General features: G+C 33.2%; 2 protein-coding genes and 1 long non-coding RNA gene across 3 annotated transcripts; 1 reads left to right on the top strand and 2 right to left on the bottom strand.

Annotated features, from left to right (window-relative positions):
• Positions 1-9,473: 9,473 nt before the first annotated feature.
• On the bottom strand, positions 9,474-11,037 carry LOC111801327. Its single transcript, XM_023685282.1, has 2 exons — positions 10,629-11,037; positions 9,474-9,989 (listed from the first exon to the last, which is right to left on the bottom strand). Exons 1-2 carry the CDS (start codon positions 10,937-10,939, stop codon positions 9,794-9,796), a joined length of 507 nt encoding a protein of 168 aa, XP_023541050.1. The 5' UTR covers positions 10,940-11,037; the 3' UTR covers positions 9,474-9,793.
• Positions 11,038-20,673: 9,636 nt separating this feature from the next.
• LOC111802707 (BOI-related E3 ubiquitin-protein ligase 1-like) lies at positions 20,674-22,272 on the bottom strand. The gene is made up of 4 exons (XM_023687173.1): positions 22,187-22,272; positions 21,989-22,077; positions 21,510-21,859; positions 20,674-21,407 (listed from the first exon to the last, which is right to left on the bottom strand). Exons 1-4 carry the CDS (start codon positions 22,231-22,233, stop codon positions 20,898-20,900), a joined length of 996 nt encoding a protein of 331 aa, XP_023542941.1. The 5' UTR covers positions 22,234-22,272; the 3' UTR covers positions 20,674-20,897.
• LOC111802708 lies at positions 21,275-22,056 on the top strand. The gene is made up of 2 exons (XR_002816286.1): positions 21,275-21,387; positions 21,666-22,056. It is a non-coding gene; the product is annotated as an uncharacterized LOC111802708 (long non-coding RNA).
• Positions 22,273-23,387: the final 1,115 nt, after the last annotated feature.

The following is a 23,387-nucleotide window of genomic DNA, read 5'->3' as shown; positions in this document are numbered from 1 at the left end:
ATATCATTGATCCCTAACAGATGTGTTTATAATCGTGAGGTTGAAGACGATACGTAACGGGCCAAAGTAGACAAATATTTGCTGGCGGTCAGCTTGGCTATTACAGAACCTAAATCACCATAAGTTGATAAGCGCCTACAATGCTGATTTTTGCAAAGCTAGAGGTTCTTCTAGAATCCTTGCAAAACGCTCACAGAGAAAGCTAACTTAACGGATTGATTCCAACCAAGAGCTGGTTAGAAGATGAATGACTCTTAGATCGAACTTGGAATCTATGATGGTCACTCTTAGATACCAAGACAATTCACTCCAGAATTAGCTTGATCAAAACTAATTCAATGAATCGGTTTAAACATCAAACCTAAAGCAAGGTTTGAAAAAAAAGAATAACACCAAAAGGGTATCAAGAAAACACAAAGGTTTTTCTCTGTATTCAACCAAAATCTCCAAACATGAATATTACATGCCTTTAAATAGGCCTAGAAGATAACCCTAACAAAATAAAGTTCAGCCACCAACCACTAATAAATGCTAATAAATGCTATTAAATACAAATTGAAGAATATAAGGCAATTCATACAAACTTTTAATAAATGCTATTAAATATAAATTGAAGAATATAAGGCAATTCATAAATTGTCTTAATTGGTAGTTCAACTACCAAAGGCAAGTCTTCTAATCACTTTCCAATGTTAGCCACTCCATTATTTTTTTGATTTGATACTTGAATCTTCTTTGTATTGCTTCTTATAATTGCTCGTTCGGGTACATGGAAGTGATCAGTTGTTGGATTCATATCATAAGTGAATTCATTCCAAGGACTCTTATGCTCATTCTCTTCATTGAGAGAGGTAGTTATCCTTTGAGAAAAATACTTTGGAAGTCCTTGAGTGAAGCCCATCATCCATAATTAAAGGGTACTATCATATCTTGTCATAACCTTAGTTACAAACATATCTTTGTACCATTAGAAGTAACTTTTTGCATCTTACATTCATAAGAATTTTCTCAAACGTTCAGTATGGATTTCTAATTCACCTACGACAAAATTTAAGACAGTATATAAAAGGGTATTAAGGGCTCTTCAACACTTATATCATTCTTCATAACTTGAGATATTCCAATTTCTCTTTTGATATTTGTACTTCTTTTTCTCTAGTAGTATGGTTGAGAATCCTTTGCATTTCATCGTCGTAGATATGCTTCTCTAACCCATCCTTGAGTACTCCTGTGAAACCAGAAGTTACAATTTGAGCAATAGTGTGGTCAAATTTACCTCGAAGCCTATAGGCCCTAGCTCCCATCAACATTTCGTTGATTGCATTTATGACTAGATGACCAGATAGACCATCTATATTCCACTTATGTATGCATGTTACATCATAGGTGGATTGAGTCATTTGAGTTTTTTCTTCGAACGGCACATCGGGAAAAGAGGGCTTAGGATACCAATTTCTCTTCATCTAGTTTTTTGAACTTTGTCCTCTAATTTAACCAATTTTGTTGATGAGGTCTAGTTTTTCAGTCATCTTTTCTTCTTTGGAGAAATCCTTTTTACAATTTTTGAGGTCGTTCTCATATGGTTCATTATGACACTATAAGTTTAACTACTTGAAGGTTATATCGAAATTGAAAGATTGTTGAGCTTTTCTTCGATTAGAGCAAGTGCCTCTTCTATTGAGCCAAGACCGATTACTTTGTCTAAGATAGCTGGTATGAAAAAAGGAACTTTCCTCAACTTTTGGGTATTTCACGCTAGTAATATTTGTAATAGTTTTTCATTTCTTTTGTTCTCGGTTTTCCTTAATTTTTTCTACAATCTTTGTTACTTGTCCGGCAATGGTTGGGAGAATCTTTTTTGAGAAGTTATTTTGATGTTGGATATTTCGGATATACTTTGAGGTTGGAATGCCTTTTTCAGGATTTCTTTATCAGTGGAAAATTCATTTGTGATAATATCGATCTAGTTGAAGATAGATGTAGTATCCAATTCAGTTTGAGTTGGAGATCTGGTTTTGCTTTCATAATGTTGGGTTTTATATCATAAAACACATAGTTTGTAAACAAAAACATATTCTATTTTTGATAAAGTTATTATTGATGTTTATTCAATAAAAATCTTTATTGAATAAAGTGAATTTTACGATTATTAATCTAAATCCAATAAACTTAGAACACTCGGACTATAGTATGATTACTTGAACTATATGTAGAGACATAAGAGTGGATCAAGTTCAAGTATATAGAAAAAATGATCTATAGTACAGGGATAAGGCTGAGTACCTTATCTTAGGGACACTATGGATGCGGCCCACTTTTGTATATGACATAAACAATGTGATCACTAAATTGTACATGCAGAGACATGTGAGTGGGGGCGTCCTATGCAATGAGTATTGCATAAGATCGAACCATGAAGAAAATCACTCTCACTTTATAATGTCGTTTACTATTGAGATTGATTTTCTTTTCATTCGATGACCTAGGTAACTCGATCTTAATCTTGAGCTAACCATGAACTCTTGTTTATTCGGAATTATCCTTAGATTTGCATGGGTAAGAGTGGCCCGAGTTCGCCGACTCAATAGGTCTCCCATTTCAGGGGTAAGACTGGGTGAATGGCTGAGGAAGTGGGGTGCAAGATGAAATTCGCTTCTANAACCTTGAAAAAAAACTTTCACAAACTCTCTCTTCATATATACTAGATCCCTTCCAAGTTTAGTCACTTACCGAATTCCACAATCCCGTTCTAAGGCCGGAGAATAGTAGAGAAGACACTAGTGGTGGTTCAAAACCGATTCNCATTAGAGAATCAGTGGGACATAAGGAACAAGAAGTAACTTCAGGGGTATAACGGTAAATTGANAGAGTGCCTAAAATCCAAATTGCTTCCGCATGTGTTATATTAACACCATCAGATAATGGACTGAAACTACTCCTTTGTTGTAATCAACCGGCTCTGTTTGCATAGACTTTGACATGTTGATTTTTTATGGAGGTCTCCAGATTCCTAAGGTACTAGTTCACGAGCTTAAGAATCTTTACCTTTAGAAAGAAAAATTAATTTTTATTGAATTTTACTTTTACGCTTTCCTTGGATGATTTGAGCAAACTGTGGGTCTTTCGTGATTGGAGGGCTCACATATTCAAGGATCTAGGTAGAATTCCTGGTAATCTGATCCCATGAAAGGGTTTTGGAAAAGAGATTGATGATTTCTCGAGATTTACCTCAATGAGCATAGTAAATCCTTTTGGAGAAGATCTAAGAGTTGTGGGGGAGACATCTGTATGCTTCAACTTGTAAACNAAGATTTAAATATTTTAATCAAATATGTGTCGGAATTGATTGGAATTGGTATTTGAATTAACATTAAATATTAATTAAATAGCTTCATTAATCATTTAATATTACTTTAATTTGAAATTAATTATTCAAATTAATTGTTGAATTAAAATGAAGAAAGTCGGTTAACTTTCGTTAATGANATGACTACTATGAAGTGAGTATCTGATGAGATGTTAAGGTTCTTTGTGTGAACATCAAGCATGAGGGAAGAAAGGATATGATGATCCTTTAACGAATGGTAATAGTTTTGATATGTCTTTCGAAAATGGTCATTTCCAATATCTGCCAGAGNAGGTGTCAAAATTTGGTTTAACCAAACTTGCATGCTTGCCAAATAAACCCCACAAATTTAGTGGAATTTTGAGCGTCAAAATTTGGTTAACTCAAATTTGCATGCTTGCTACATAATCCCGNAAAAACACTGAATTTCTCAACTCAATGTCTAGGCTACTAGCAGCTTTAGCCCAGACATCTTCCAAAGGTGATTTTTAAAAGTTTCTTCAAGAGGCCGCTTCAATCGGTTTAGCATCTTCTGCTTCCATCAATGAAGAAGAAGACACAATATATGACCTTAATGATCGTTCTTAGATTCACATCCTCAAAGTTTGTAACAACAAACTTGATATGAATCAAGAGACATCAATCATACAATATGCTTCAATGAAGATGAGAAGAAAATATTGTTGAAATTATCAAAAGATATTTCAGTTAATGCCACATTGAAAAATAATGAAGTTTCATGTTATAAATTTTGGGTGGATTAAAATTTAGAGTAATTTAGAGTTATTTTATTTCATTAATAATGTATTTTAAGACTTTTTATTTAGTTTAGGTTACAATTACATAATAGTTAATTATGACATTAAGTATGGATGTTACAAATCTTTGAATGCGTTTAATAGTTTCATTTTGAGGCTATATAAAGCTATGTATGTTGTATTTGTAAGTAGACTTGAAAATATATATCAAACGAGCATTTGTGCTTTCTTTAGCCAATGGCTAAGTTTATTTGCAATTATGTGTAGTTTAGGTTGCATGTAGAATCATTCAAGCTCAATCTTGCTTGTGGAGTGATTCAAATCTCATACAAGTGTTTGAGATATTTGATCAACAAGAATCATTCAAGCTAGACATGATCGATCTTGGTTGTGGAGTGATTCGAATCTCAAACAATGTTCTTGCCTTGAGATATTCGATCAACAAGGTAATTTGAATCTTACTCTCCTTGCCGTGATTCCTTATCTTATCAAAACCCCAACGACCGCAATTGTCATTTAACAATCAAAGGAAGAAAGTGAAATGAAAAACATATATCTTGACTACCACTTTACTCAACTATATGATCAACACTTACAAATTATAAAGATCAATTGGACTAAGATCATCCATATCAAGATCCAAATCAGTCGTCTGATGAGAACTGTGCGGTCTCCTCAGAGTCGCAACCCCAAAATTATGTGTTCACCATGGCTGTTTGCCAGTGTGGTCACTACCGTAAGAGGGACTCTATGGTAAGTTTGTTGATCAACATTGGAGCCCGGTCATGTGAAAGATGCTTCAAAAGAAGCCTTTAAGTTCTATTGTATGCTTAAATGTTCACTTAAGTTATTATGATTCGAAATTGAAAAGGTTAGATTAAACACACATTTACCATAAAGACAATGTAGTAAAAGTATCTTTTTATACCTGAGGTAGGACAAGAGCTTTTAAAGTCATTAAACTAATCTAGACATATATATTTAATTACATACAATTCTAAAAACACTTAGAAAAATTTGCATAGGTAGTGATTTTGACTCGCGATTTTTAAAAATGATGATTCCTTCGTAGTCCACACTATGAGTCATTTGAAAATTTTATGTTCCATCATCATGTTTTTGGCATGATTATTAGAGAATGACATGTTCAACAAATTTCGGGGAGGATTGTGATCGGGTTGCAGTGGCAGATTACCCTTGAACCATAAAATGTGACCCTTATTTACATATTTTTTCAGGATTTATGCATGAGCATCTGATTGATCTTAATCTTAAAATAGATAACATTTTCTATCCTTGATGAAAGAAACAAGAAAGTAAGAGATGGCATAGGTGTGCCAATATTGCTCCCCAACCCATGTGTCGAAGATTGGATTATGCACCCGCTATCAAGAAAGTATGTCGTAAATGGTTTAGCATGTACATGGGAGAGTCTGATGCTCAAGAGAATCTAAATGGATGAATGTTTGAAATGTCCTGATGAGATGATTGACACCTGGATCAGTTCCCAACGGATGTGTTTGAGCAAACTAAGATGGTCATGCATTGTATCATGATGCATGAATCGTGTTGTTGGGAACTAAGATGACAATGAGAAGCAACGGTGTTGTGTTGCGCACGATTGAACATGCCCGCGCAAGCGACGTGTGTGGTCAAACAAGCTTGAATTCTACATAAGTGATGTTTGGTTGCCGAAGGCAAACATTACCTAAAGTCCAACGAAGTCATAGAGCCGGGTGAAAAATGTGAATGGGGAAAGAGTGGCTTAAGGTTTGTCATGCGCGTGTCAAGATCAAGAGGTCGCACGTTTGAAGAAGTATGATCGTGACATGATGCACTGGTCGGAGTAAGGCTAGACTCTCTCCACAAGGAACATATTTTAAAACCATGAGGTTGATAGCGATACATAACAAGCCAAAATAGACAATAGCGGCTAGCTTGAGGCTTTACAAAAGATGAAAAATATATGATAGTTATAGGCTTTGAACACACATTTTTAGAACAAAGCATAAATCCAGCACTTTAAACAAATCAACCAAACAATCCTAATGAGTGTGTTAGAGCAAACCAAAATTATCGAGCTATCCCGTGACATGAGATTGTATCACGATGCATGGATCGTGTTGTTGAGAATTGAGATGACAATGAGATGCAACGTTGTTATGTCGCATACGAGTGAACATACACGTGTAGGTGGCGTGTATGGCCAAAAAAGCTTGGATTCCACATAAGTGATGTATGGTTGCCCAAGAAAAACCTTGCCTAAGGTCCAACAAAGACACAAAGCTGGGTTAAAAATGTGAATGGGGATTAAGTATCCCTTAAGGTTTGTCTTGAGTGTGTCAAGATCACAAGGCCGCACATTTAAAGAACTATGACCATGACAAGATGCACTAATCGGAGTAGGGATAGACTCTCTCTATAGTAGACGCGTTTTAAAACCATGAGGATGACAAAAATACATAACTAGCCAAATCGGAAATATGTACTAGTAGCGGACTTGGAGATTACAAAATAAAGAAAATAAATGACAAATATGTTCTTTCGAACCAGAGCCTCAATCTGGCGCTTTAGATCACTCAACCAAATTGTCCTGACAAATGTATCTAAGCAAACCAAGATTGATATGAACCAAGAGACGTCAATCATATAATATGCTTCAATGTGAAGAAAATATTGTTGAAATTATCAAAAGATCTTTCAATTCATGCTACATCGAAGAAGAATGAAGTTTCATGCTATAAATTTTGGGTGAATTAAAATTTAGAGTAATTTATAGTTATTGTATTTCATTAATGTATTTTAAAACTTTTTATTTATTATAGGTTACAATTACATAATGGTTAATTATGGTCATTAAGTATGAATGTTAACCCTCTTGAAATGCTTTTAATAGTTTCATTTCGAGGCTATATAAAGTCATGTACGTTGTATTTGTAAGAAACTTGGAAAATGCAGTAAAAGAAGCATTTGTGCTCTTCTTTAGCCAATGACTAATTTTCTTTGCAATTCTATGTAGTTTAGGTTGCATGTAGAATCATTCAAGCTCGACATGATCAATCTTGCTTGTGGAGTATTCGAATCTCAATCAAGTGTTCTTGCCTTGAGATATTTGATCAACAAGAATCATTCAAGCTAGACATGATCGATCTTGCTTGTGGAGTGATTCGAATCTCAAACAATGTTCTTGCCTTGAGATATTCGATCAACAAGGTAATCTGAATCTTACTCCCCTTGTAGTGATTGTTTATCTTATCATTAATAAAAATCAAATTGAGAAGAAATGCAAAGGAAACATATATCCGATCTTGAGCCTAAAGTTCTGATGCCAAATGATAAGATTGCATCTCAAGATAGTAAAGCTATCTCGAGACATGAGATTGCATCACGATACATGGATCGTGTTGTTGAGAACCAAGATGACGATGAGATGCAACGTTGTTGTGTCGCACATGATTGAACATGCACGCATAGGCGTCGTGTGTGGTCAAACAAGTTTTAATCCCACATAAGTGATGTTTGAACGCCAAAGGCAAACCCTACCTAAGGTCCAACAAAGCCACAAAGATGGGTGAAAAATGGGGATTGAGTACTCCTTAAGGTTTTTTGTGAGCGTGTCAAGAACACGAGGCCACACATTTGAAGAAGAACGACTATGACACGATGCACTTGTCAGAGAAGGGCTAGACTCTCTCCATAGTAGACACGTCTTAAAATCATGAGGTTAACAGCGATACATAAAAAGTCAAAACAGACATCATGACAATTGTGGGATTTGAACCCACACCCTTTTGGACCAAAGCCTAAATCTGGCGCCTTAGACCACTCAGCCAAACTATCCCGACGAATGTGTCTGGACAAACCAAGATGATCGAGTATCTCGAGACATGAGATTGCATCACGATGCATGGGTCGTGTTATTGAGAACCAAGATGACGATGAGATGCAACATTGTTACGTCCCACATGATTGAACATGCACGCATAGGCGGTGTGTGTGGTCAAATAAGTTTTGATTCCGCATAAGTGATGTTTTGCCTATGGTCCGACAAAGCCACAAATCTCATAATTAATTGTTCAAATTTTAATAATTTTTTATTATGTTATTTTCAAATTTAATATTATCATGGTATGTTCAAATTTTCAAATGGTTCATTACTCACTCAGAATTAAGATTGAGTTGCATATGATCATCCTATAAAATATAATTTTCTCAATTCGTGGATTGATAAAAATAGATTAATAATTCGTGGATTCGTGGTTTCGTGGTCTAGTCTTATATAAACTTATTGTACTGAATACTCCCTATTCACATATCTATACACGAACGATTCAGATCAAATCATTTGTAACAATTACAAAGTGAGTCGTATCAATATTGTTACTAAAGATGAGACATTCAACCTTACTCATATGCTATAGATCTTTTAACTTATTAGTGAACATGATCCTACTGTATATTAACCACTTATTACTTAAAATTACACTAATAACCACAACAACGTTCTAAGAGACTTGCAAGTTACAAACAGTTAGGTCCGACTATTAATCAATAATCATCAATACATTATTAATAACATTATTTATTAACATATTTCAATAATCATCCATACTTTATTAATCATATTATATAATATTATCCACGCATGGAAATAATTATTTAATCTTTACAATATAGTTGTTTTTATTTTATATTATATTATTTTGTATTATTCATTCATACATTAAATCGTATGATGTTGTTTTTAAAAAATATATCACAACAAAATATCGTTTTTTAAAAAAGAAAAATGAAACCAACTCATCAAAATGGGCACAAGTTCCTCTTTATTTTATTTTGATACTTCGTTTGTTATCTGTCCAATAATTATTATTATTATTTATTATTATAATAACATTAGTAGTTTTTTTCAAAATAATTAACTAGCAAAACAAATAATTTGAGTGCTTTTTTCAAAATAATTAAATAGAGAACAACAAATAATTCGAGTCCTTTTTTTTTTTTTTTGAAAATAATTAAATAGAGAATAATAAATAATTTGAATCCTTTTTTTTTTCAAAATAAGTAAATAGAGAATAACAAATAATTTGAATCTTTTTTTTTTTCAAAATAATTAAATACCGAATATCAAATAATTTTTAATACTTTTTTCCAAAATAAATAAATAGGGAATAACAAATAATTTTATTCTTCTTTTTTCAAAATAATTAAATAAAGAATATTTTTTTTTAAAAAAAAGATTAAATGAATATGAACATAGTAAATAAAAGAAGAACCCAGTTAATTATAGTAATAATAATAATTTTTTTTTTAAAAAAAAAAAGATTAAATGAATATGAACAGAGTAAATGAAAGAAGAACCCAGTTAATTATAGTAATAATAACCCAAATCATATTTTTCTCATTACTCATTTCACCACCCCTTAAAGCTTATAATATACAAAAAAAAAAAAAAAAAAACAACAAAAAAAGGTGAGAAAATCCCAGGAAAAAAAAATGAACACGAAGACTTCCTCACCACCATAAACACAACTTCATTCACAGTTGCATAATTTTCTCCCCCCCAAAACCAAAAAAAGAAAAAATATAACAAAAACCAAGTCTCAGATCTTCCCGGTTCTTCAGATTTTCACCGATTTTCCGGGAATGTTTCCATGTAATGTATATATTGTGATTATTATTCCTTCATCTACGCCGCCAACACCGTGCCGGCGCGGAAACGGCAGTCGTGCCCGGTGGTGGACTTTCCCGGAGAAGTGGATTTTCTCTGATCTTTTTTTCTCATGGCTTTGATGGATGATGATAGATTCAACTTCTTCTCTTTCGCTTCGTCCATGTCGATTTGCTTTTCTCTACACTCTTCGCTGCAAAATGGAGTGTCTCCTCTGCAGAACATAATCGTAATCATCTCGTTAGAAATAGAATTAACCGTGGATTCGGTATCTATATCTCTTCTTTTGTTCTTCGTAATTAAAGATCTAATTCTCAAAATCTCAAGGAAAAAGGCGTTTTCAGATCTTGAGATTTCATGTTCGTCAAGAAGCCGCTCGATCCTATATTTCTATTAAAAAAACTGCTCTCTAGTAACAATCGAATTCCTTTCTTGATTATCAGAGATTTAAACGGATTCCTCCTCGCTATCGAGAATTTCAACACAAAATGTCGAACTACTCTCTAATAATCGAATTCCTCTCTTGATTATCAGAGATTTAAACGAATTCATCCTCGCTGCCGAGAATTTCAACACAAAATGTCGAACTACTCTCAAATAATCGAATTCCTCTGTTGATAATCAGCGATTTAAACAGATTCCTCCTCGCTACCGAGAATTTCAACACAAAATATCCGAATAAACCACAAATCTTAACCAATTACCAGACGCTTACTTAAATCAAAAGCAAATTCCACAATTCAGATCTAAAAAACAACTCTAATATATACAACTATTCTAATATATACAACTATTCTAATATATACAACTATTTTTAAAGTGAAAAAAGAAAAGATAGAGAGGAAAAACTAACCTGTACATGAAAATGTCTTTGTTATCAGAGAGCGGTTTCTTGCAGAGAAAACAAGCTTCCAAGAAATGGTGATGATGATGTTCAAATCTGGCATCATAAAACCTCGCTGAAACTCTGGAGGAGGAAACCGAGAGGTTTCTCGTGCCTCGCCGGTGAGTACCGCCATGGCAAATCCTTGGGCGGTGGAAGAAAGGCTGAGGATAGTGGCTGTTCTGGTTTCCAGAAATTCCAGCTTCCACATCCACCAAGGAGACCAACCCGTCGTCCTCATCGATGAAATACGGCCTTCTTGCAGCTACAGAAGAATCCATAGTTTTCTCAAATCTTAGAGAGAGAGAGAGAGAGAAAAGAAGAAGAAAAAGAGGAGAGTTGGAATTGCCGATGAGTTGCGGAGTTTTATAAAGGGAAAAAGTGGAGTGATGAAGCTGAGAGAAAAATTTGGCCCACAACCAACGGCAGGTTTCAGAGTGAATCCATTGGAACAAAATACCTGAACTCAAAAAAAAAACCCTTCTCTCTTCACCCCTAATGTTGTTTCTATTTACGGTTGTGCCATTTCAAAAGGTTATCAAATTTATAAATAAGACAGAATTGGGTGTGTTTTGTAATTTTGGGGAAGATTAAGGGCCAAATAGTAAGGGTAACTAATTCTCCGGAAGGCAGGCACCCACACGTCCCTACCAAACGGGAAAGACTCCCTTGAGCTCCAAGTCGTGACGTCAAATATTGTTAGAAGAAAAAGGCAATGCTCACGCTCCCACGGGAGCGTGGATCGCCACATTTTTCTTTTCTGCTTTTTTTTTTTTTTTTTTTTTTTAATTCCAAAAAACTCGATTTATATCCATTTTTTATAATTATAAATACATATTGGAATTTCATTTTTAATCAAAAAAAATTAATTTTCTTTTCAATGTATTAATAAATGAGCTCCTTTAAATACTCGATAAATGTGGAATTTATTTTTCTTTCAACACAAAAGTGACACGTATTCAAAGATAATTAATTAAATTATTATTTAATTAATTGAAATTCTTTCTTCTAAAATATATTTTAAATTTTAATTTTAAAAAATTAATTAATTATATAGACGTGACAATTGAGGTGTAAAAAAGTAAAAGTTCGTATGTCATTATCTACGCACATAAATTTTACTGCTAAAATCATTATATAATTACCTATCACATGGTAAATAATGTTCATTTCATTAAGATTAATTTCTATATTATTTTAATAAAATTAAGTTTTAGGGTAAAAATTAAATATTTACTTTGAAAATGGAGAGCGTGTAACACACGCGCTAAAGAACGGAGGTAAAAATTTCATCACAATCTCCGAACAGTACTGGTCGGATACCTCCCTCCGACCCACGGTTTTGTAACCTCATTCTCCCAAGTGAAGCTGACGTCACAAAACCTCTAATTTATATATTATTATTTTTAAAAAAAATCGTAAGATTCTTTTGTCGTTTTCGTAATTTACTTCACGGCCCAGCCCACTTTCCGAAGTCATGGAACGTGGGACCCACCTGAACGGCCCTTTTGGAGCGTATTAATAATTATTATTTAATTTACTTTAATCACGAGGGAGCTCGTTTTCCAAGGTTATTGTCCCCTCTCTGCCCATGAATCAACGGGCAGAAATGACCAGTGCCATCTGAATTTTGTTTACACGTGTGGGACTTTTTGGCCCCACCGTGGCGCTTTCTTGAAGCTAAATACTTCCACGTGCCACGAGTTAACGCCGAGTAAAAACACCGCTCTATTACTCGGAAACTAATTCGGGACGCCAGATCCTGATTCGCCGTAGTTTCTTGTTTTTATTTGCGGTCGAGTCNATATATGTTTCCTTTGCGTTTCTTTTCAATTTGATTTTTTTTATTTTTATCTTTTGAGGATTTGTTTATTTTATTGTAGATTTCTAAAAATCCTTTCTAAATTTTTAATTTTATTAAATAAATCTTGAAAAAAAATATTTTTTTTAAATAATTAATTTTATTTTTATTAGTTAGTTAAAATGTTATTTAATATCTATTTTTATTTAATTTGTTTTAAAATTAGGGGTCTTTGGATAAAATTATTGATATTATACAGTTTTATTTAGTATATTTTTAAATATTTTTTAATTTATAAAAAAAATTAAAAATTTTATACTAACTAAAAACTACCATGTCTAAATTATAAAAATATATATATATATAATATAATAAATGAAAATGATGTAAACTTATATTTTCGTATCCATATGAAAAATGTTTTATCCCCCTCCCGAACCGACGTGGGATCTCACAATCCACCCCTTTCGAAGCCCAACATCCTCAGTCGCATTCGTTCTTCTCTCCAATCGATGTGAGATCTCACAATCCACTCCCTTTCAGGACCCAACGTTCTCGTTGGCACACCGCCAGGTGTCCACCCCTTGGTACACCGCCCAGTGTCTGACTCTGATATCATTTGTAATGACCCAAGTCCACCACTAACCGACATTATCCTCTTTAACTTCTCTCGAGGTTTTTAAAACGTGTCTAGTAAAAAGTTTTCACACTCTTATAAAGAATGTTTCATTCGCCTCCCTAACGGATATGAGATCTCACTTACGGACTAAAACTCATGTCCCATGAGGTCTAGAGTACTCGCCTAAACCAAGGCAAGAAACGCTCGATATCTATCTCATTCTAGCTAGATTTCACTTTCATGACTTTCGTTTTTGCTTTTCGTAAAATGAGAAGTGAGTTCGGGAAATATCAACTTTTGTGGCGCATGCTCCTTCCTCCCATCCTTCCTTTACTCCTTTTCCACTTTATTTTTCTTTTACTTTTTCTTATTCCTTCCTTTTAATCATTCACCTTATAATATATAGTTTAATGCATATCATAAAAGTTTTCTAACGTGAGGGTCACCACAAATCAAGAGGTTCGACTGCTCTCAAGAAAGAGCTGGTTTCACTCGATGGGATGGTGCTCGATTTGATCGAGCAGATCCCCTTAGTCTAGTCCTCACCTCGATTCCTTCATGGGCTAAGCCAACTTTAGAGGTGTACACGAGTTAGGTTAGGTTGGATTGATGACCTGACTCAATCAGTTTCAGGTTGGGTTGGGTTGGGTTGATGACCCCACCAATCCAAATAGAGTTCATAACCCAACTCAACCCTCTATTTTCTGGTTGGATGGCTAGGTTATTTTTTAAAAATTAAATATTCACCACTTACCACACATTACTAACATTATTTACAAGTCAAATATTTTTAATTTTCATAATAATCTTAAAAGTAAAATTGGGTTATAACCCTATTTTGAGTGGTCGTGTTGACTCGGCTAAAAAAATGTCGACCCACGAGCTAACCCAAAATTTTCAATTTTCAAAAATTTCAACCAACCTAAACGGGGAAAAGCTAACTCAACCCAACTTTTAAGTAGGGTGGGTTATAGGTAGACGAAGAACCGCCCACCGATTCACAATTTAATTCACAATTCCACTTTTTATTTTTATTTTTTATTTTTTATTTTTTTTGACATTTTTGGCCATTTCTTTTCCTAAACCCTTTGGAATATTTTTTTCCCTTTATTTCTGGTTTTTGGTTCCCACCGTTTGTCCCTTTATATTCCCTCAACAAAAATGTAAAATAATAAACATTATTTCCATATTTTAATCTGCCTTCTTAATTAATTACATTTATTTTATTTTTTTTTTTATTTTTTTTTTCCAACTTCCCTATCACTCAATAATTTAAAATTACATAAATCATAATCATATTTTAATGTAATTAATTAAATTAGGTGTGTGTTATAAATAATGCTAATTGGTGCATGGAAAAATATTCACCCATTTTCCATGAAAATTTGAGTCTTATTAATTAAATATTTTAATTTTTTTTTTATCTAAAACGTTTTGAATAGTGACACGCACGTAAGGTGAAAGTCTTTACAACCGAAATTCATCGAGGAGTCAACCTCGAAANCGTCTTACCGCGGCAAGCGGCATTGCCTGTCTTCACTCACACGATATTGCTGGATGGAGCTTTCGCCCATTGTCCAAGATTCCCCACTGTTGGTCCCTCGTGAGAGTTCGAACCGTGTCTCAATCCCAATGTGGCTGATCATCCAAAAAAACGAGCTAAACATTCTCAAAAACGAGCTAAACATTCTCGAGAGAACTCCATTTTAAGTACCTTTTTTCGTGATGAAGAAATTTAGAATGTGCCATTAAAATCCAATTTATAAAATCAAAATAATTATATTTGAAATGAAAAGAATGAAATAAAAAATCAAACATTAAAAGCTATAAAGTAATATTTAAAACCACATTAATGTGGGGTGGACATAGCTCGTGATACATCAAAGTGCAGAGAACTTGACCAATTTAAGACACGTGGCCAACACATACATTCCCACGTCTGTTTCCCTGTGAACCAGCATGTCCCCTAAATTAAAGGCCACTATTCCCTTAAATTATTTTTAAATAATAAAGAGATAATAAAAATATTACAATATGGGGAACTGCTTGTCCTTAAGCAAGGGAGGCGTCAGAGCCAAAGTGCCCTAAAAAGAATAATTACATTAATTTTAAAAAAGAAGCCGAATAAATTCTCTCCAATAATATATTTATTTATAAAATAAAAAACTGCTCTATTTAGTATTTTATTATTCGAATCCCGAAATTAATGCCACGACCGTCAAATTCTGCTCGACACGTGTTTGGACTTTTGAGACACGTGTGCGGGTCTCAATTGGCACCCTGCACCACAACAGTATAAAGCAAGTATACTAAGTTCCGAATCTGACCTTGGTCTTTTTTTTTTTTAATTTAATTTTAAAAAAACATTAATATTTTTTTATTTTTTTATTTTATTTTTTTAATTTTCGACGTTCAAATTCTAATTTTTTTTAAATACTAATTGTTCTAAATTCCAATTTTTGTTAATGTTGTATGAGATTTTTAGTTTTATAATAAATATATTTTGAACGGTAAGGGTATTTTTGTAAAAATAATGAATAGGGGTATTTTTGTAATTTCATTTCATTTTTTTTTTATCTCTTTCGTTAAATACCGAACTTGTTGACCCTTCTTTAAGAAGGGCGACTGGTGGACGGTAAAGTTGAAATTCCCGTTATGGGCGGTGACTTTTGCTTTTTCCTTCTTTGTTTTTTTACCTCAAAGAATAGTAAATTTGGTAAATTTGTCAAAAGTGCTTGGTCATTGATTTGACTGTTTATGGTAATTATTATTTAAAAAAGAAATGAGGAATTCAAAAAGTTAAATAATAATTAAATTTCACTATTTCAATCCACCTAATAATCAAAGAAAACCCCAATTCTTAATTATTAAATTTTAAAAAAGTAAAGGAATAAAGAAAAAAAATATATTAATTTTATCACTCGTCAATATCACTTTTATTAAATGCCATAAATAGATCCTTTAAAGATGCTCTGTTGTTACGATTCTCGTCTTAGTTTATAATATTTGTATGATCGTTTTCCACTAGTTGATTCATAATTGAGAAAATTTGTGTACAACGATGAGTCGAGTAGTCACTTTAACATTTTATTGGCTTATGGTCCTTAATTTTAGCACTATGTCTATCACTCCTTAAGTTAATGAACTTTCGTTCTCAAATGTGGAGTGCGGTGGGCCCGCTAAATTGATTTCCTTGAGTAATATTCGTGTTTTTTGACATGACTAGTTGAGCTTCATCCATAATCAAACGGTAAGCTAACTAGATAGTTTATAAGGATCGATAATAATAGTGGATTTTGACATGACCGGTCGAGCTATGCTCATAATTGGAAGATTAACTAGCTAATAGAGGTAGTTGAGTTAGACCAAATTGAGACATTTTTTTAGACTCAACTCAATTGTTTGAGTCGTTGTAACTAACTCAATCCAACCCAACCCAACTCTAAAATTTTTGGATTGGATTAGATAGGGTTGTTAGGTCATTTATTCTAAATTTTATTTTTAATAGAAGTAAAATGTTAGTTCGTAGAACATCTATTTATTCATTTTCAAACATTTAATTAAGATTCACCGATTTCAATATACATTTTTTTAAATTACTTTCCAAATATTTAAAAGTGATTGAAATAATAATAATTATTATAAATTAAATATACATATTAAAATTAACGGTAAAGATCTTAGAGAGGAGAACAAAACATTTTTTTTTTTTTTTGTAAAGGTGTGAAAACCTTTCACAGGCCCGTTTTAAAAACTTGAGAGAAGCCCGAAAATAAAAGCCCAAAAAGGATAATATCTACTGGCGGTGGGCTTGATTCGTTACATTAACAATAAATTCAGGTCCATTCGGTTCAACCCAATTTAGTTTTAAGAGAATTCATAAACTAAGCTAATCTAAATTTTTTATTTGTTTCAAGGGTTGGGTCGAGTTGATCGAATTTTTCAAGTCATTAAGTTTCTCGAACGCTTTTACTAGCCAAATAATTTATAAGGATCGATTACGATAACTCAGGTCGTTGCATATCCATACAAAAAAATAAAATAAAATAAATAAATAAAGGTCCAATATAATGGGATAGGGTTTATTGATGTTAATGTGGAATGTGGAGAATCCAAGTCCATTATACGTTTAGATTCGATTCCTTTGTGACAAAATCATGTCCTAACTAGGCACCACTAGCTATAGAGAGTAGCTAAGCTTGAAATTATTAATTTATTGATTAGGTGGACAACTAGGCTTCTTATTAACGTAATCCACATTAAACCTCAATTATAGCTTCTCATTACTTTCATTTAATATTATTTAATTCAACGTTCTCGAGGTGGCACCACCTAAACACGTTCATTATATTATATGCTTGCATTAATGTTGGAGACGGTTCCCAAATGTACTGTTGACCTATGCATATTGACAAGTTTTGTGAGATTCCATATCGATTGGAGAGAGAAACGAAGCATTCTTTACAAGGGTGTGTGAAAATCTCTCTTTAGTAGACACATTTTTTAAACTTTGAGGGAAAATCGAGAAGGAAAAGAACAAAGAGGAAGATATCTGCTAGCGGTGGGTGGGTTTGAGCTGTTACGACCTTATTTACGAGGGTTAATAGAATTTGAGTTTTGTTGAGGACGTGATCATTTTTGAGGATGTAGATCTCATTTCACATATCTCGTTATGTTACCCCCATCGTTGAGATGGTTTCTTTTGGCACTAGGGCAAAAAATGACATTTGTTCAATTAAAAGTGGGTATAAACTAACACCGTCTACTTCTCACGAAGCATCGTTTTCCTTTAGTCAAGTGATGAACATGATGTGGAAAGATCTCTAGAGCTTGGCAATTAGGAGTATTATATGACCAGTAACCCGAACAATCTAGACTACCCAACTCAAACCATAAAAACTCGATTGAGTTAGATTTTTTTACTGAGTTAGATTTTTTACCATTTGGTTAATAAATAAAAAAACAACTCGACAACCTAATCCAACCCGAAAATAAATGATTAGGTTAGGTTGGGTTGGGTTGTCAACTCTGTTTGGGTTATTCAAATTGTTTATTGGTCAAAATATTAAACATTTACAAGTCACATATCACTAGCACCCGTTTACAAACATCAAACATTCTTAATATTCATAATAATCTTAAGAGAATGATAACGTTAAAGTGGGCTGTAACTCTATTTTCAGATCGATAAAGTTGACCAAAAAAAAAAGTCAACTCACAAACTTACCTGAATTTTTTATTTTGAAAAAACACAACCCAACTTAAATCGAAAAAAAAAAATCACCGAACCTAACTTCCATAATTTGAGTTAAATAGTTCGAATGGGTCGAATTTGGGAACCATGTTTTGAAGATAATCTTTCCACTAAATGCTCCCTAAAAGCTAGTAAGCACATGAATATGAATATAATAACAATATCATACAACTGGGCTGCGCTAGACAGCTACGAAACAGCACCAAATTTTGCACAATATTATGATTTTAATATCTACGCATTAGCTATGATTATAAAAATATATATTTTCATTCATTACATCACATTATCATAATGCTCTCTTCCTTTATTTATTTAATTCCAAACTATGAATTTCCATTTTAATTTACCACTTATACCAAAATTTAATCATTTAATTATAAATTAATAAATTTAAATAAAATAACAATAGCCATGTAACGACCCTAAATTTCTACCTATGGAGAGTCGCTACTAATTTCTAATATGCTCCTCATAAATAACTGAAAATTTAAAAGCCTTGATTGTTATAAAACACTGTCAAACTTACGTGTTTCAAAACATAACGCTGATGAAATAATTTAAATAAAATAACAATAGCTAACTCGAGCATAATTCAGTTTACATGTAAAAAAAATTATGTTTTTTTTTTTATCGAAATGTTAAATGTAAAGATATTTGAAAAACACGGTTAACTCAACTCAGCCTCTACGATTTGAGTTGGATTATGAATTTGTTTGGATTGGGTTGGTTNAAATGTTAAATGTAAAGATATTTGAAAAACACGGTTAACTCAACTCAGCCTCTACGATTTGAGTTGGATTATGAATTTGTTTGGATTGAGTTGGTTTATGAGTTCTCGTCCAATATATAATTGAGTTGCAAATTTTAATTAAAAGATTTTAAAATATGTAAATAGATGTTTTTGAAATTAATATTTTATATTTATTAAAAAAAATGGAATAATATAGAGTTTTAATAGGTTTTATATGTATTGAGTTTTGATTGNTTTATGAGTTCTGGTCGAATATATAATTGAGTTGTAAATTTTAATTAAAAGGTTTGAAAATAAGTAAAGAGATGTTTTTGAAATTAATATTTTATATTTATTAAAAAAAATTGAATAATATAGAGTTTTAATAGGTTTTATATGGATTGAGTTTTGATTGTATTTTGGACCTACTTTTTGGGCCAATTTCCTATTTTAGGCCCATTATTTCCACAATGGGCTTGGGCTAGTTTAGACTCCCAATTACTTTAATGAATAAAATAAATAGTCCAATTTATTAGTTAATTTAATTAGGGACGCCTTAATTTGTCATTGATCACAAAATTAACAAGTAATTATGTTATTAATTTAAAATTAATATTACAATTTGTGATAAAAAAAAATCTTATTTTTTATTAAAAATTTGATAGCTTTTTTTTATATATAAAAAAAAACTCCTCTTTTTACATTCCCTCTTTTAATTTTGTCATTTATTTTGTTAAATAAAAAAAAAAAAAAAAAACATATGAACTTTAAAAAATTACAATAATACCCTTCACGTATTTAAAATTAATATATGGACGAAAACTATTTATCCATATTATTATGATTATATTATTAGATGAATTAGAGTAAGGGAATATTGAAATGTTAAAAGTATCAAGGCAGCTTTTAAAAGTTTATGAACTTTTCTTTTAAGTCATTATAATTTTTCTAAATAGCGGTGAATCTTAGAAGATTGCAAAATATTAATTAATTTAAAGTGATTGTATATTATTATTTCGTAATATCATATATTATATAATACATACTTTAAATATCATTTATACAGTACTTTATATATATAATACAATTCAAGTTTATCGAAAACCACACTCACTAGGAAGTAAAATAAATTTATCATTAAAAATTTTGGAGTCAAATTTCAAATTTATTTCTAAAATAGTAAGTAAATTAAGTAACATTATAGTTAAATTATAGATATCTTTTAGTCAAATTTTGGAGTCACGAAACTTTTAAGACTCGTATGACTAAAAATGTTCATGGGGCGGGACGAGGATAGGTAAGTGTTACTGTCCCTATCCTCGCTACTTATTTCATTTCCCATTCTCGAGAAATTTTTCATTTATTATTGTAGGGATCACGGTAGAGATTCCCCCATTTATTTAACTGAAAAAATGTTCCCTACTCTCTCTTCTATTTTCGGTCCAAGATGGAATGGGCCTAAAAAATAATATAAATTTCTCTCTCCGTCCATTCCCCTTTATATCTCTCCATCTCTATTATAATAGAAATTTGAAAAGAAGAAAAAAAAAACGTGGTAAAAAATTAATAAAATTGGCGTCTCTATTATTCAAACAATTAATAAATAAATAAATGAAATTCTATATTTAAAAAAAAAGGGAAAAGAAAAAGAAATAGTCTGGTTTGGTCTATCAGAATATTTCTAACAATAATAATAAAAAAAAAAGTAAATGTAAATTCTTTTATTACTTCTTTTAAAATTTTATCGGAAAAAAAAAAAAAAATCCGGTAACTGAACTTTCCGGGTCGGTTCCTGGGCCTGGAGAAACTTAATTGGGCCGTGGGTTTGGGCCTTAAGAGAGATAGACCTCTACGCTGGAACTTCGCTTGGAAGGGCATAACGGGCAAGTCTGAGCCACTTGGTCGCAGTCTGTACAGAGGCAGAGATGACGGCAGGGCAAAAGCAACACCGACGCCAACCGCTTTCTACACGCTTTGCAACTCGGTCCCAAAATCCTCACTCGCTCCGGGTCGATATGAGCCGACTCGGCGTCGTCGGTTTGTCCTTCGGCGCCTGCCGTGCCGCCATCTCCTCCGTCGCATCCGCCAGACATCGCCTGTTGCAGTTGTGCCTGGAGAGCTACAGCGGTGGCTTCCTGTGCCCTAGCCTTCGCCTGCCAGACCTGCGCCTCGACACTAAGCTGGGCGGCGCGTGCTTCCAACTCGGCGTTTCGGCGCGTGGCCTTCTCAACTTCCTCCTCTCTCTCTCTTAACCTTCTCGCTACCGATTCCTCTACTGCATCCAGAAGTGCACGGTAGTGTCTCTGTCTTTTATCTGCCAAGGTGAGCCGTAGTTGCTCTTCCTGTTTTGAAACGAAACCGGAGTTCATTGAGAAAAAAAAAAAAGAAAAAATCAAGACGGAAGATGAAACTCGTTTCCTGTGTTAGGGAGAGTGAATTAGCACCTGTGCTTGAAGGAATTGATCTATTTCGTCTTGTTGCCGTTTGAAATTTGAGGCGAAATCGTCTGTTAATAGCGATATGAAAGTCGATGATGATTGAGGAACGAGATTGTGGTTATGATTAGGTTGTTGTTGTTGTTGTTGTTGCTGCTGTTGCAGCGGTTGATTCTGTTGATGATTACCGGAGGACAAGCGGAGACCGGTGGAGACGACATTGTTTTGGTGATTGTGAAGGTTGGCGAGATCAACAAGAAGAGGAGGACGAGGCTGCTGTATCGCAGAGAGATCGATTGGAGTCGCGAAGGTTGCTGTGGAAGTCGCCATTTCTCTTGCTCTCTTCCGAGAATTGTTTCCTGCTTTCATCACAAACCAGACTGATGAATCGAATCCTCAAAGGTACGTCGTCTTCACAACTCAATTGATAGAAATACTTGTAGCGTTTATAAACAGAATAGATCAAACACAATGCACAAGAATCTCACCTATATTGTTGTTGAACACCATATGAGTCTGGTCAAGAAAACCTCCTGGTTGTATCTGCAATGAATAATCATGCGCTTCTTGACCATTTCTAAAACAAACCAAAATCCAAAATCCAAAATCCAAAATCCAAAACCATCAGGAATCAACAGTAAGTAGAGAAATAGAGATTAGAGGCAAAAGAGAACGGGTATGCATACCTGTTTAAGAGCAAAACATTTGAAGGATATTGAGCTTGAACAGCCATGGAGAAAGGAATTGTTTGAAGAAATTGGGCGTGTTTATGGAGATTGGGAATGAAGGATGATGATAGATAGCAATAATAATAACAATAATGAAAGGTAGCATAAGAGGAGAAGCATGAAAGACAAGGAAGATGCTGTAAGTGTTTAGACTAGACGAACTGTTGAATAGGAGAGAGAAAGATAATCCTCTTCACCATTCTTGCCTTCCTCACCATCTTTTTCACCTACTTTCTCTTCCTGGTTTGGTTTTATGATGCTTTTCTTTACCCCTAAAACAACAAAATTTGTTTTTATTTTGAATGGTAATTACAAATCTCTTCCTTTTTCTCCCTCCTCTGGTTACGTGTGATATATATAGGGATGGGGATATAAAGAAAGGTAAAGATAGAGAGAGAGAGAGAGAGAGAGAGAGAGAGGGAGATGCGATTGAAAGGAATCAGTCCAACAGAGACACGCCCTGTTGCCCTTATTATTCTTCTCTTCTCGTGGGGTTGGAATTGGTATTGCTATTACCTTTTCTCCAGAGATTACTATCTTTCATCATCTTTGAAAAAATCCTTTTATTTTATGTTTTTTTTTTTTAAACTTTCCCATCTGTCCAAACTGATTTTCATGTTTATTTTTCTCCCTATTTTTCCTCCCNAAAAAAAAAAAAAAAAAAAAAAAAAAACAGTGGTTGTGGGCGTGCACTAGTGTGCTTCTTTTCCCATCTCCACGTCTTATGTTGGTTGTTTGTCACCCTCATCGTCGGACCCGCTAGACTCGATTCGGTTTTAAAGTCAAGGTTCTAGCTCGATTCAAGACTAAGTTTAGCAAGTTTGATGCACTGTTTAGGTTTGAATTGGATAGACTCGACCTTGGATAGCCAAGCGCATGTCCGATCTTTAAACTTGAATCATTTGATCCTAGTTTGGGTCGAGTCTAGGCTAGCTCATTGATTTAACCTATTCAATATTAATTATTTATTTAAGTATATTTATCGTGATAATCATAATTATTGATTTTACAAAATATCATTTAGTTTTTACTTTTTTTTAACTCTTTTAAAGATTTTATATTAACTAAATACTATAACATCTATATTACAAAACTATATATACACATACATATTTTGGGTTGGCTCAATGATAAATATCTTGGACTAGCTCGATGGACC

Source organism: Cucurbita pepo, chromosome LG09 (genome assembly GCF_002806865.2).
Source record: "Cucurbita pepo subsp. pepo cultivar mu-cu-16 chromosome LG09, ASM280686v2, whole genome shotgun sequence".
NCBI lineage: Eukaryota > Viridiplantae > Streptophyta > Magnoliopsida > Cucurbitales > Cucurbitaceae > Cucurbita > Cucurbita pepo.
The sequence above is the reverse complement of the archived record's forward strand: the minus strand, read 5'-3'. Positions and strand labels throughout refer to the sequence as shown.

What these genes read in the sequence shown, in the direction of transcription:
- LOC111801327 (XM_023685282.1), bottom strand. Translation starts at nt 10,939, where the DNA reads ATGGATTCTTCTGTAGCTGCAAGAAGGCCGTATTTCATCGATGAGGAC. An exon ending in AAAGACATTTTCATGTACAG is followed by an intron (nt 9,990 to 10,628) that starts GTTAGTTTTTCC and finishes TATGTTCTGCAG; the next exon opens with AGGAGACACTCCATTTTGCA.
- LOC111802707 (XM_023687173.1), bottom strand. Translation starts at nt 22,233, where the DNA reads ATGGCTGTTCAAGCTCAATATCCTTCAAATGTTTTGCTCTTAAACAG. An exon ending in AATGTTTTGCTCTTAAACAG is followed by an intron (nt 22,078 to 22,186) that starts GTATGCATACCC and finishes GGTTTGTTTTAG; the next exon opens with AAATGGTCAAGAAGCGCATG. An exon ending in ATCAATTCCTTCAAGCACAG is followed by an intron (nt 21,408 to 21,509) that starts GTGCTAATTCAC and finishes GTTTCAAAACAG; the next exon opens with GAAGAGCAACTACGGCTCAC.